The sequence below is a fragment of the Budorcas taxicolor genome, chromosome X, assembly GCF_023091745.1.
Source record: "Budorcas taxicolor isolate Tak-1 chromosome X, Takin1.1, whole genome shotgun sequence".
In the NCBI taxonomy this organism is placed as follows: Eukaryota; Metazoa; Chordata; class Mammalia; order Artiodactyla; family Bovidae; genus Budorcas; species Budorcas taxicolor.
In genome coordinates, this window is record NC_068935.1 from 35,753,678 (window position 1) to 35,768,157 (window position 14,480).

General features: G+C 40.9%; 1 protein-coding gene across 1 annotated transcript in view; it reads right to left on the reverse strand.

The window, feature by feature from the left end:
• The window catches only part of GRIA3 (glutamate ionotropic receptor AMPA type subunit 3), a 301,606-nt gene that overhangs the window by 95,534 nt on the left and 191,592 nt on the right, over positions 1-14,480 (reverse strand). Inside the window, exon 5 of the mRNA XM_052662894.1 lies at positions 11,819-11,872. Within this exon, the coding sequence (XP_052518854.1) occupies positions 11,819-11,872 (54 nt within the window). The remainder of the gene's footprint in view (positions 1-11,818; positions 11,873-14,480) is intronic.

Consider the following 14,480-nt stretch of genomic DNA (forward strand, 5'->3'; position numbering starts at 1 on the left):
ACACAACATCCTCCAATTAAAAAATTTCCTCATAGATTAGATTCTGCCAAAGTGGGGGTGGGGGGGCGGAAACTAGTCTGACTGCCATAGATCCAGTAGCAGGGGAAAAAACGATAAAGGGGAGGGAGTGATAGGATGGGAGGTATTCGAAGTCAGTGCTTCTGGTCTTTTTTTTTTTTTTTTTAATTACCTTTTGGTGATCTTCGGTTGATGTTTTTCACCCAAACTCTATACTTTGGGGAATTTTGATTTCCTGACCTCCATAAACCTTATTTAAAAACTGATTGTAACAGGTTTAGCCATCCAGCACCAATCTCTAAGAGTTGCTTTGTTGCTCAGCCATGTCCAGCTCTTTATGACCCAATGGGCTGTAGCCAGCAAGGCTCCTCTGTCCATAGGATTTTCCAGACAAGAATACTGGAGTGGGTTGCCATGCCCTCCTCCAGGGGATCTTCCCGACCCAGGGGTTGAATCTGTGTTTCCTGCATTGCGGGAGTAAGGAGAGTGAAAATGGATATTGAATGGGCACCTCTGGCTGAATGATTAGTTTCCTGGCCAGTTTTTTTTTCTCTCACTTTGTGATCTACAAGAGGGACTTTGCCATTTTGTTTGTTCTTTTAAGAATTGAAGTCTCTGTCTGGCCTCCCTGAAGCTTTCATCGAATTGCACACAGATTTTATCACCTAAAAGCCATTAGGTAAAAATGAAAAAAAAGAAGGAGCAGGGGCAATATGTAGAGACAGATATTTTAGGAAAGCGCTTCAGGCTAAAAGGAGATGTTTTATGCCTCCTAATCCCCCATGTCCAGTATTTGGGGATGGTCACCCATAATCAGCTATGTTGGGAAATTAGAATCCCTAGTTGCCTAAAGCTTCTGTAAAAATCAAATGAAGGAGTTAGGCTTTCAACACTCAAACCCAAAAAGTAAAAGAGGAAAAAGACGGGATTGCAAGGGTTAGGGAGTAATAAAGTATGCATCCTACTAGCTGTCAAATTATTCTTACAGCCAGCTACCTAAGACTCCACTCCTGAGCTGCTACTTATTTGTTGATCTTTATCATGTGACCTTTTCCAGAAAGTTCCATCCTCACTCCTTCCTGACAGAAACACCCATGGGTAAGGCAGTTTTCTCAGTCAGCCATGTCTGAGCAGTTTCATGAGGCCTCCCCACACATGCCAACTACCCCCACTCAGGCTTCATCCAGCACCACAGGCCCAGCTTCCTGTTTATCTTGCATTTCTGACCCTGTCCCCTGAGTCCTGCTATGAGCAGAAGTAATGCAGTGACCAGAGAGCAATACATGTGAATATAGATGGAGTTTTTTTATTCTCACAAAATCCTTGTCTTTAGAAAAAGCACATTTGATTACCAATGTAAATATGTGATAAGTAAGTTTACAAGTTTTTACTTCTTAACTCATACCTTTGGTTCAGAACAAAATTAACATTTAAAGTTCTTTAAGCCTTTTTAGTTTGTTTTCACATTTGTTTCAGGCTTTAAGTGCTTGTCCCAAGTACGTCTTCCAATAGCAACTGCTTATAAAAGGGCAGAAAACTTGTATTTTCTTATTTAATACATGCATTTAAATGTCAGTTCCGTTCAGTCACTCAGTTGTGTCTGCCTCTTTGTGACCCTATGGACTGTAGCATGCCAGGCTTCTGTCTTCAAATGCAATTTCTGTACTGTGAATTCTGTTTTCCTCACTGAACTTTACCTGCTATTAAAAATTATATATCTTAAAATAATATATTTTTACCAAACACAAAATGTGTTCCAATAGATTTCTTTAATATTTTTGTGGAAAAGGATAACTCATTTTGTTTTCTTTTAGAATGTTCAAGTCGAATTCATGCTGAATGAGATACCAATGGATTTCCAATTAGAACCTTTCTTATACTGTAGAACCCCTTTTTCTGTCTACCCACTAAATTAACTTCCTTATTCCAAGTGCATCTTAAAAAGAATGTGCCCCAAAGAAAAATTGTTATGTTCCCTTAAAATCTCTTCTTCTTCCTGTATCCTTTCTTTCAATTAGTGGCACTTTAGGCCAATTGGGTCACTAGGTATGGGGCCCAACCACCTGGTTTAAAAAAAAAAACAACAAAAACTCCACAGATGAATGAAGCACCGAGTGAGCTTAAGAGCCACTGGCCTAGATCATTGTCCTGGCTTCCTAGCTGGTGCTCCAGTTCTTTGCTTTCCCAGTTTATTCTTTGCATAATAAATTTATCTTCCTAAAACACCCACTAGAGCATAATACTCCTTTCCTGAAACCACTGCAATGACTCCCTGCTTTCTACAGACATAGTAACATCTGAATATGCTGGCTTGACCTTCAAGGATTTCCATTATCTGTTATCTTCAGTTCTCTTGGCCTTATCCACACCTTTTCCTTCAACAGGCCTCATGCTTTCACAGTCTAGCCAAATCATGCCCTTCTTAACCTTTGTATTTTTGTTTCCTCTGTCTACAAAGGCCCTCACTTCATCATTTAGAGCTCTGGGTGTCTACTGGAGTTTCACTCTTCAAGCACCATTTCAGTTAGTAAATAATGATGAAGAAACATCTTAAAGTTGCCTCTGTATTCGCTATCAGTTAGTAAGGCCAATTGTGCCCCTCTTTTGCTAGTTATTACATAGGCTCTGGCACATCCTAACTGCTTATTCGCTCTTGTCCTCCTTCATTGTCGCATGTCTTCCTGTGCTTTCCATGTAATATGTTTATGTATAAACTCCACAATCTTATTTCTAAGTGACTGCAAGATTCCAAATCCCCTGCTGTACTAAGAGGAATTTCTGTTGAGCCCATTTTATTATTTAATAGGGATTTTAATAACTAGATGTGATGATCAGATACTCAAAGATTTTTTGTGTCTAGACTAGATATCAAATTCTAGTGCTCCTTGCATTTTACCAATTCTGTTTGGTTGAAATTGTATTTTATTTTCTTGTTTTTGTTTTTTGCTCACTGCCATGGTGGTCTCCTTTCCTTTGGTTGGTCCAGTAAATTATGTGCAGAGGGAGAGATTAAAGGAGATGAGAGAAGGTAAAGAATGGTTGGAGGCAATCCTGCTCGCAGGTAGGGCAAGTTGAAACTCGACTTTCTCACTTCCTATGTTCTAAGTATCTGTACACTTGACTATTTGCCTCTGTGCAACGAAGGCAAGATTTGTTGGCAATATGAATATCATCTCCAGAAGTTAGATTTGTAAGTTTTGCTATATTTCATCAGTTGGATTGCTTCTCAGTCACACCACATCTTTATGAGCCAGTGCACTGTTGCCCACATCTGAATTCAACAGTATAAAACCAACCATGACCTCTGTGCCCAATTCAGGGCTGTGAGCTATTGATATGGAGAAGGCAATGGCACTCCACTCCAGTACTCTTGCCTGGAGAATCCCATGGATGGAGGAGCCTGGTGGGCTGCAGTCCATGGGGTCGCTGAGTCGGACACAACTGAGTGACTTCCCTTTCACTCTTCACTTTCATGCATTGGAGAAGGAAATGGCAACCCACTCCAGTGTTCTTGCCTGGAGAATCCCTGGGATGGCAGAGCCTGGTGGGCTGCCGTCTGTGGGGTCACACAGAGTCGGACATGACTAAAGTGACTTAGCAGCAGCTGCCGCAGCAGCAGAAGCTATTGGTATGTTTGATTAATTCTCCAAGGTCATCTTTTACAAAGAGATTAGTTCTACAACTGACATCCAAACACAGAGTGTCCCTGATTTGAGAACAGCCAGACAACTCAGTCTTCCAAAGATTCAAATGACTCTGGTATTATCCTGTCTCCCTTGATTTATTCATGTAATACTGCAATTCACTTTCCTTCTGGTAGTGTAGATAATTAAGATTTGGAAATAAATATATTCAAGGCTTACTTTTAGAGTACTTCATTTTAAGATATTACGTGAAGATTTCCTTTACGCAATGTTATTGTTAGGGTACATTTTGTACAGAGAGGAAAGCAGAGACAAGATAAATTGGGTGACTTTCATTGAGTTGATGGTAGATTATGGGTAAGAAATGAGAAAGGTGGCTTGCCTATAGGAAAGATAAAAGCAGTAGAATGAAGGGTGGAAGGCTGCCAAGGACAAGCATCTATCTCACAATTTGGATGAAGGCTGGCTGTACCTTTAGTGCCATCTGAATTGTTCATCTGGGTGATGCTTTGATAGGGAAATGAATAGTACTTGTGGTGACTCAAGTTATCACATTGCTAATGAGAGACACAAGTCTTTTCCTAGAAGCAGACACATCCTCCTGAGAGGGTGCAATGTATGGAGTTAAAGATTACACCACATAAATTAGCGCTTGATTAGAGGTTGCTTGTATTGTTCACTCCCTGTTTTATTCTCTAATCCAATCAACAAACATACTTTGAAACCTAAGTGCTATCTGTTGGTACAATGGTGAGCCATATCAAAATTGGTCCCTATCCTCACAACACTTTAGTCAAGTGAGAGTTATTTGTATACAAATAATTATGAGTTGACATAAGTGCAATTAGTGGGAAAAATAGCCACTGATCTCTTTCTCTTTTTAAATTGGGTTGTCCAAAAGGTTCATTTGTTTTTTTTTTTTTTTTTCCTTTTGCAAGTATGTGTAGACTGGTGCTGGTCTGTTGTTTGTTACCAGTGTGAGATGATAGAAGGAAAGAAATTGAGTGTAAGCCTTTATAACAATTTGCCAGGCTAATATGGCTGTTGAATCTAATACTAAATAATTGTGCATTATTTTATGTCATTTATTTTATGTTTTTTAGTCATTTATTTTTGTTGTGCTTTTATTGTGTGAGTATTTGGGGGGAAATCTGGCCTTTCTTTACAGATAGTTTGAGAAACACTGTGTTAGAGGATATGATGTGGGGCCCTGAGGGAGAAAATAGAATTCTTTCAATGTATCTTGCTAGAACATTGAGTAGGAAGTGATCTTTCCTTGTTAATTTCAGGGGGAGGAAGGGATGACTATAATGGAGGTGTTTTTGTACAGGGGAAATGAGAGTTGCAAAGTTGGCTACTTCAAGCTGACAACAGCCTGTACCTTTCTAAATGCACAGTAGGACATTGGACCCCCGCCCAGTCCTGGTTCCTCATTCCCTTGATACTCTTGCGTCCTGTCTCTGTTTGGAGAACATAAATCCTGCACCACCAGAGCGCTTGTGTACCCAGGGTAAGTGACCGGGCTCCTGGCACTGGGGACCAGAGGGAGCTCAAGCCCTTGCCTGCAAGGCCAGGCTCCAGCCGAGTGAGCTCTGTGTTTGCATGCCATCTGCTGAGGTGTCAGAGATCACAACACGTGACTGTGAACATTTGAATTTTTTATTTAGACTATTAAAAATGGAAGAACAAAAGAAGGGAAAGAGTAGAGAACAGAACAAGAAGGCCTGGGAGGGGAAGGGAGCAGAAGGGAACAGTTGTTACTGGCAAGCAAAACAGCATGACCCAGTCTCATTCAAAATTGTGTTCTCTTTAAAGAATGGGCCCTCTCTGTTTCAGGTACATCCCAAGATCTGGTGAGCTGCAGAGGTCACTTGTTCAAGCTTAGGTTACTCCTGGATTCTTCTTTGGGGTTCAATTTTTTGAATAATGCTTATGTCTTAGTAAAATTTTAGAAAAATTAGATACAGTCTAGTAATCCCCATCATTATTTCCTGGCAAACTAATCATATGAATGGGGCAGATGGGGAAGGAAAGAGAGAAGAGAGAGCAAGAGAAAGGAGGGGGATGAGAAAGCAGGGGAGAGGACTGTGTGTGTGAGAGAGAGAGGGAAAGAGAAGGGGGAGAGGAGGGGAGGGAGCGAGAGAGAGAATGAATAAGAAATGAATGTGCCGTGGGGACTGATAGAGATGCTGTCCTTGTTTTTTTTTTTTTTTTTCAGCCTTTTTCTTTCTGATTACTTCACCCTCATAAATTTATAGTTTATACATCATTCATATACATGTATGTCTTTGCAAATGTTCTTTTGTGACCTTCGTGAGGCTGTCCTTCTGTCTCACTGAGATGCTTGAATGGGTAAAATGAGAAGAGCAAGGTGCTCTTGGTGAAGAGTCTGACCAACGTGGATTGGAAGCCTAGCTTGGTAATGGATTCGCTGGGAGATTCTGGACAAATCATGTGTCTTTTTGGAGGCCATTTCCCAATCTCTAAAAAGCTTAGGGAAGTGAGTAGGTAAGAAGGCTCTTCTCACTGGAGAGATTAAAGAGAAAGTCTACATAAAACCTGTAGCACAGCAGGGTGGCATCTCAGATAGTTTCCTTTTCCCTTTCTCCCCTGGCACAGTGGCCAACTTGATCTCCTGCTCCCACAGCCCCTTACGACTTGCAACCAAAACTGCATTACTTGCTCCTGTACGGCTCCCAACTGTCCCCAACCCTGGGATCAGTCTCAGCCTAGGCAAGGAAACTGTCACATCTTCCATGGTTGAGTTAACTGGTGCAGGACTCAATGAGTCCTACTATGTCTCAGTCTCACAGGGGCACGTCAGATGCTTGGAGATTTTTGTTTTATTTTGGGGGCTGGGTACTGAATATCTACTGTTGGACCATCTTAACCCAGATCCAGTTTGTGTGTGGGGTGTGTGTGTGTGTGTGTGTGTGTGAACTGTTAGACAGCTTTGATGGATCCTTCAGAGCTGCAGCTCTGTTTAGATTATAACTAAGGGCACTCAACACCTCTCTTGGCTTTTGCCCACTTGGACTGACTTGAAGTCTGCCTGGTGACTTGATATTCCAAGGCTAATGACGCATTGGTTGTGCTCCCCCACTTACATCCTCAGGGTCCACCCAGCTGCTGTACCTAAACTTTCACTCCAGGCTTTCCCTGGTCCAAACAGACCCTCTAGGAGGGAAGAAATGAGGAGCTGGAAGTCACCCTCGCATGTTTTTCAAATTTTAGTCTCTAATATACCACCTTTGGGGGCTTCCCTGGTGGCTCAGTTGGTAAAGAATCCGCTTGCAATGCAGAAGACCTGGGTTCAATCCCTGGGTCAGGAAGATCCTCTGGAGAAGGAAATGGCAACTCACCCCAGTAATCTTGCTTGTGAAATTCCATGGACAAAGAAGCCTGGTGGGCTACAGTCCAGGGGGTCGCAAAGAATCAGACATGACTTAGCGACTAAACCACCATACCACCTTTACAGTTTTTTTCCCATATAAGTGGATCATCTGAACTATTATTTACCTCATATATTTTCCTTATGTTGACTAAGTTTTTTAACCTAAATACCTAATTTAGCTTCACACAATTGACAGGAGAGTGAATCTTTTTCTAATACACACTTAATATAGATGCAAAACCAATCAGTCTAAGAAGTTTGCTATATATTACCTAAAATCGTCTCATGTACAAATATACTTTGGAGAACCTTGATCCGGTCTATTTGTTCATTTTATAGATGAACCAGGTTCAAAGAGGTTTCACTGTCACAGGCTATCAGATCAGTTCTTGGGACTCAAACCTTCCTCCGAGCTCCTGGTCTCGTGCTTCCCCCCCCATTATGCCTAGGTTAGTCTAGGGTTCTGCATACTATTATTGATATATATGAAACAAACCACAATACTCAACATGCCTGGGAATGCAGTGGAAAGGATCCTGATCCAGGACCTTGCCAGGAAAGAAAGAGACGTTGCTTGACTGACAAATTGTATACATGCTGGTTACCTCTGGTACTAAAGTAGAGAAACATTTCCACCATAAAAAGAGTTCTGGAAGAGGAAATAACAATCAGATGCACTTATTTGCAAAGCAGAAATAGAGACATAGATATAGAGAACACACGTGTGAACACCAAGAGGGGAACGGAGGGCAGGATGAATTGGAAGATTGAGATTGACATATATATATACTACTATGCATAAAATTGGGCTTCCCTGGTGGCTCAGATGGTAAAGAATCTGCCTGCAGTGCAGGAGACCCAGGTTCGACTCCTGGGTCGGGAAGATCCCCTGGAGAAGGAAATGGCAAACCACTCCAGTATCTTTGCCTGGAAAATCCCATGGACAGAGGAGCCTGGCAGGCTGCAGTCCATGGAATCGCAAAGCATCAGGCACGACTGAGTGACTAACACTTTCACTTTTACTTTCATGTATAAAATAGGGGCTCCCCTGGTGGCTCAGATGGTAAAGAATCTGCCTGTAATTCGGGAAACCCAGGTTCAATCCTTAGGTCAGGAAGATCCCCTGGAGAAGGGAGGGGCTACCCACCCCAGTATTCTTGCCTGGAGAATTCCATGGACAGAGGAGCCTGGCAGGTAACAGTCCATGGGGTTGCAATGAGTCAGACGTGACTGTGTGACTAACACTTTCACGTTCATGTATAAAATAGACAACTAAGGAGAACCTACTGTATACCACAGGGAACTCTATGCTCTGTGGTGACCTAAATTGGAAGGAAATTAAAAAAAGAGGAGATACATGTTTATGTTTAATTGATTCACTTTGCTGTATAGCAGAAACTAACACAACATTGTAGAGCAACCATACTCCATTAAAATTTTTTAAAAAAGAAATGACACCACCAACTGATACAGAATTTGTTAGAGACTTACTCGTTTGCTATTGGCATGTCCACTTCTGCCCTGACAAGATCACATCTCTGGCCTATGCTCCGAAATCTTTTGTTTCTTCCAGGGATTTCAACAAGTTAGTTTTTGCATCCCGTTGTTCATTCTGAAATGTACACCTTGACCTGTGACCATGACCTTGACTTGAAGCAATCACAGAATATCCAAGTCTTCTCATTTTAGGATTGCTACCAGGAAAGGTCCATGTAAAAGCACATGGAAGTCTTTGCCAGATAGATAGGACCCGGTAGCAAAGGGGATGTTTGGAGCTCTGGGGCAGGTGGTTCCGGAAAGCTTAGGTAGGCAGTGTGAGTGTTTTTGACTTTGCATTTGTAGAAGAAGGCAGTGGTTCTGTATAGTTGTTGCTCCAAGATTCAGACAAGAACTTGTTCCCTTGTGTGTGTCCTCAACTTTTGTTCAGCTGGCTCATCTTGAAAGGAAACACCTTCTTAGCTCTACTTACCTGGTTTTGATTATCTAAATGGTGTCTAAATTGTTATGGTTTGCTGTGTGTTTATATGTATATGTGTCTTTGGGGTATTTTTATCTGCTTAAAAAGTCTGGTAACCACAGAAGAGATAATGCATCTCATATTTTATCAGAGATGAGTAACAATTTCTATCTGTATCGACCATATGAAATTTGATATAGAGAACAGGAGCTTATGGAACCACGTGGCTCGGTGTAAATGGAAAGAAGGCCACTAGCGGAAGAGAAGGAGTGGCCGCTGAAAGTATGGCAAACAAATTCACGTTTTCCTCATCCAGACTGACATGACACTATATATTCCGTTCTTTCTGAGGAAATGGACTTTGCTTATTTCTGTAGTAGGCATCATTCCACGGTTGCACAAGTTTGAGGTCTGTGGTAGGCACCCAGCTGACCATTTTCTCCCCAGCCTTGTCCTAATGATTCTCTCTTGCTGTTCTGTCACTCCATACTCTTCCCCTTCCTTCAGGTCTGGTTCTCCAAATGGAAACCAAAGTGCTGAAGGATTGTCAGTAGGATTAGGGAGGCCCAGTTAGAAATCCAGGATGGGCAAGGTCTTCAGAGATCATCTAGTCACCTTCGGCCAACTGAGACAGTCATTGATGTCCTTCGTTCAGGCTCAGATCTTTTAACACAGAAACTGCCTCCAGGACTTGAGCTGGCCAACAGTCTCCAGCTTCAGCTGCCTTCAGGGTTTGCCTCAGTTCTCAAGCGAGAGGTGTGTGCTTCCCAGACAGCTGCCAGCCAATGGCTGAGCAAGGTTGGGGTACAATGGCTTGCCATTTAGGGGCAGAATGGGGACGTGAGTCTGAGTGAACTCCGGGAGATGCTGATGGACAGGGAGGCCTGGCGTGCTGCGATTCATGGGGTCACAAAGAGTCGAACACGGCTGAGCGACTGAACTGAACTGAATCTCCCCTTATATGTTGGTATCTGCTTCCAAAGGACCCAACCAATACATCAATGAACTCCCCACTCCCATCTGAGTTTTATAGCAAGGAAACTGAGGTCGTCAAAGGTGAAGTGACCTACTCAACGTCCCATAGCTAGCTAGTAGCCAAGTCAGTATGACAATCCAAACTTTCTGACCCCTAGTTCAATGCTCTTCCCCAAACTTCAGTCATCCATGTAGCACCACAACTGCATACACCCTAAACAGATTTTGCTGTATCTGTTTATAGCAACATGCTATTGTTTACTTGATACATTTGACAGATAAAAATTTATTTCCTTTGTTGTTAAATCTCTAACCCTGTATGAAGTAACACCATCCATAGAATTTGGATTTTGATGTGCTAGTTTTATGGTTTTCTAATGCATAGTAAATAAACACATTTACCATTATAATAAAAAAAGTTTGTGTGTGCAATATCTAAAGTCATCTCATGTACCATCAGTGATGAGTGAACCCTAGGCAGAGGAGAGGAGAAAGGGAGAGGGAAGAAGAAAGAAAGAGAGGAAGGAGGGAAGGAGAGAAAGCAAAATACTTATGGGTGGGGAAGCAATGGTAAAAATCTGTCAGTAAGCGCCTCAGGTACCTTCCTGTAACTTCCATGTTTCCTGCCAAGCCCTGGTCTAACCCCCAGTGAGTCAACAAACATCCTTTACTTATCAGTTACCTAAAAACAAATTGGATGTACTCAGATGTAAATTAAGAATCAAGATTTCTCCTCCCAAAAGAATCAATCCATTTGTCCCTACAATGGACTGAAGTGCTCCACTTTGAGCAATTTATTGGAGAAGAGGCATACAACATTTCAAAGCAGTAGCTCTAATTTTCATCTTACAAAGTGTTTGAGTACACACACTTCTTAAGAAGAGGGTTTAAGTAATATTTTCTTACCCATTAAAAAAATCATTATTAAAACAAAATAAGATATTTTTCTTTGAATTAAGAAATCTAAGAACATTATTACAATAATTTCTCACCTTTGTTTCTATTCTTTTGGTTTAAGAGCTCTATAATGATTCTCTTGTGCTAATGAAATAAATTTGGGGCTAGAACTCATATTATGTAATAATTTAATAGATTCTTAGTATCAGTGATAATTTAGCATTCCCCTTTCATTTCAGGGAGATAGTATTATTCAGAAGCACTGCCAAACAGATATTACCGATTTAGAACCCATTTTATAATTCCTAAACCAATTGTCCTTTCAGAGAAAGAAGAGCTATAAACCAACCTTAATGAAATACTAATTTCTAGAATGTCACAAAGTTTAAAGGCATGGGGACTTTGGAGGTAAAAATTCAAGTTGGATTTTACTATACTTAGAAAGGTGGCTATACCCTTTGACAAGATTACTGAATGTTCCTTGTTCAAGCGTACTTTTTCACATCTGGTTTGGAAAGATTTGGTAGTAGACTGTTTCTACAAAGACAAATCCAGTACAAATGTACACATATGCTTGGATTAATTGGGGGAAAGAGTCTGTTTCTTGTATCCTCTGTTCCTTGTTTTACATTTCAAACCTGATTAAAATGGTTGTCATTTCAAATCCAAGTTAAATCTAGGAATAATCAGTGAAGAATCATATCAAATTATTATTTTTTTCAATGAGGAGAGAATATAAGCTTCACAGCTAAAACAGAGACAGCATAGTTGAGACAGGCTATTGCATTCAGGTTTTTGTGTTTATGGACTCATTTCTCCAAGTGTCTAAAAAACACGTTAGGCTTCTCTCATATTTCTTTTTGGGATAATTACAGGGGACACAAACTAAACAGGATATAATGCCCCGGAAAACTTGAACTCTGCTGTTCTTACCAGGTTAGCGAGCATGTAGTGGTAACCTCTGGAATGTTTCCCCAGGATCACAACCTGCAGAAATAAAAGATTATAAATATCGCTTACTCAAGGACATTTTTCAATTGCACAATCATTAGGATGGCTACAGCAAATTACTTTTAAATAATCGACAAAGTGTTAGGTCTTTTATACACAGTAAATCATAGTGAATTGGGCCAGATTGCTTTTTGTTGCATTTTACTTTCAGGCAGAGGATAACAGGACGAACTGCTAATATGAAAGTTAAAAATGTCAACAACAGGGGCAAAAGAAGCTCTCTAAACTTCCAGGTCAGTAGCATCAGTGTCACTTAAAATAGATGGCAAAAGTGATGAAGCTGATGAGCCCTCACCCATGAACTGGATTTCTGTACTTAGCTGCTGAGCCAGAAAATGGGCTGAACTTTGCATACAAATTAGAAAATAGAATGTATGGTACATTTTTCTTTCTTTATCTGGAATGCTTAGGGAATAGAACACACAAGGAATGGGGTTAATGGGATTTTCAGGTTAATCGAGGTTGCTTTGGCTTATTGAAAACTTTTCTAGCAGAAGTGATTTGAGGGGAAAAAACACTTTCCTAAAACGCATGCCTGCCTTTTCCTACCTTAATATGAAAGACTGAACATCTGCACCTCTTTTGGTGCTGACTGTGACACCCTAGGCTGTGGGGGAGGGGATTTTTCCCCTAGGGGACATCTGGTGATGCCTGGAGACATTTTGGTTGTCCTATCTGGGAGGTGTGACAGTGTGCAGGGCAGCCCCCACAACAAAGAATTATCCAGCCTGAAGTGTCAGCAGTTCTGATGCTGAGAAGCCATGCCTTAAGGTCATCACTGTTAGCCTAATTTTCACGAGAAACACTGTATTAACACCAAGGTTTACGGTTCACACAGTGCATTTTTATTATCTGAAAACATATAAGTGGATTGAATACTTTCCAACTAAATGTATCGGTTGGCAGTTGGAAGTTTTTGATGAAATACCTGACATAAGCTTATTTCTTTACAGTTAAGTACAGGAAAAATTCTGGTTAATAAAGGGTTTTATAAAATGTCATTTTATTGAGGACTGACTATGTGCAGAGTAGTATATGGGAGTGAGAACAGGGCGGGGGATAAAATAGAGACACTACCAGAGGCAGACCCAGGTTTTACAGAAGCTTGAAGCTAATTTCACTTTATGAGCCCTCTTCTAGAAAAATAACACAAAAGTATGAATATCGTATTTGGAACCTGTGCAAATAAGGGGCCATTAAACTTCATCATACATTCCTCTATGGACACAGCTGTCAAGGGTCTAAGAACAACTGGAGAAAACAACAATATCGTGTACATCTCAAACCAGAACTACGTATAAAGGGCCATAATGATAATATTAAAACCAGCTACCCTTAACTGAGTGCGTAGTATATGTCAAGCACTATGCTAGGTGCTGTATTCCCTGGAACAATTTAACAGCTTAAGTACCATTGGTTTCATTTTGAGATGAGGAATCTCAACCAAAGAGAATTTTTGTAATTTACCCAAGGCCATATAGCTAAGAAATAGTAAAGCTGGACTTAGAACATAGGTCTGTGTACCTCCAGAACCCACTCTTGGCAGTACATTACATGGTTTCTTAATATGTGCTAAATGTCAAATGTCAATAATGACTTTAGGTTCTTGGAGAAGAGGACGAAGAGACATCCATAGTCTGCTGGGAGGGATAGAGGAATGGAAACACATATGTAAATAGCATGCTTATTTTCAGTCATTTCAAGTCCAGAGAGGGAGAGAGCTGATTTCAATTAATTTAAAATATAAGCCACATATCTAACTGATTATTTACGGAGGGAATGAAAGGTTAATGATTGTCTTGAGGAGGTGATTTCTCACCCCGCCATCACATAAAATGAGCTGTTAGGTATCTGCTGGGATGTATTCTTCAGTGTCCGCTGGCAAAAAACATCCTTCTTGGTGACATCTGTTAACTTTTGATGGCAAGTTGGGACCATACATTTGTTGAATTTTTAATTCCCTGACAACCCTCAACACAATAAAATCAGGGGGGGTTGAGTTCTGTTAGAAAAACGAGTCAGATTCCTGAGACATCTGGGAGAGCTTGGAGAGAAATAAAGAAGCGAGCCCAAAGGAAACAGAGTAAGTCTGTCTCGCCAGACACAGGCTTTAGTCTCCTTTGGAGAATCAGGAAGACAAGAGGGAGCCATAGAAAACATAAGTATTGTTAGATGAGCCCCCTCAAAGAGAACCCAGGTGCCCAACCTTGTCACGTACTCAGCTTGATTATAGGCAGATCACTTAACTTTCTCCAGCCTCCATCACCTTATCTGTAATCTTGGACCATGAGCCTGGCCTTTCCTATCTCAGCAGTGTTGTCAGGATCGAACTGAATAACATCTGTAAAAGGGTTTGGGATGTGTATCATGTAATGATGTGGGGTTAAATAACTGTGGAGAGGGGTCCTTTACTAAGATATTGTTTCTGTTTCAGAAAAACTTGAAGCTATTAGAATACCCACTTTAACCCATGCCCAGATGGTCTGTGTCAAACAAACTCACTTATTTGAACATAGCTCTCTCACAGTACTGCCCTTTTGAAATTAAGCTTAAACTGGAAGAGATGAGAAAGTTATCTAAAGAT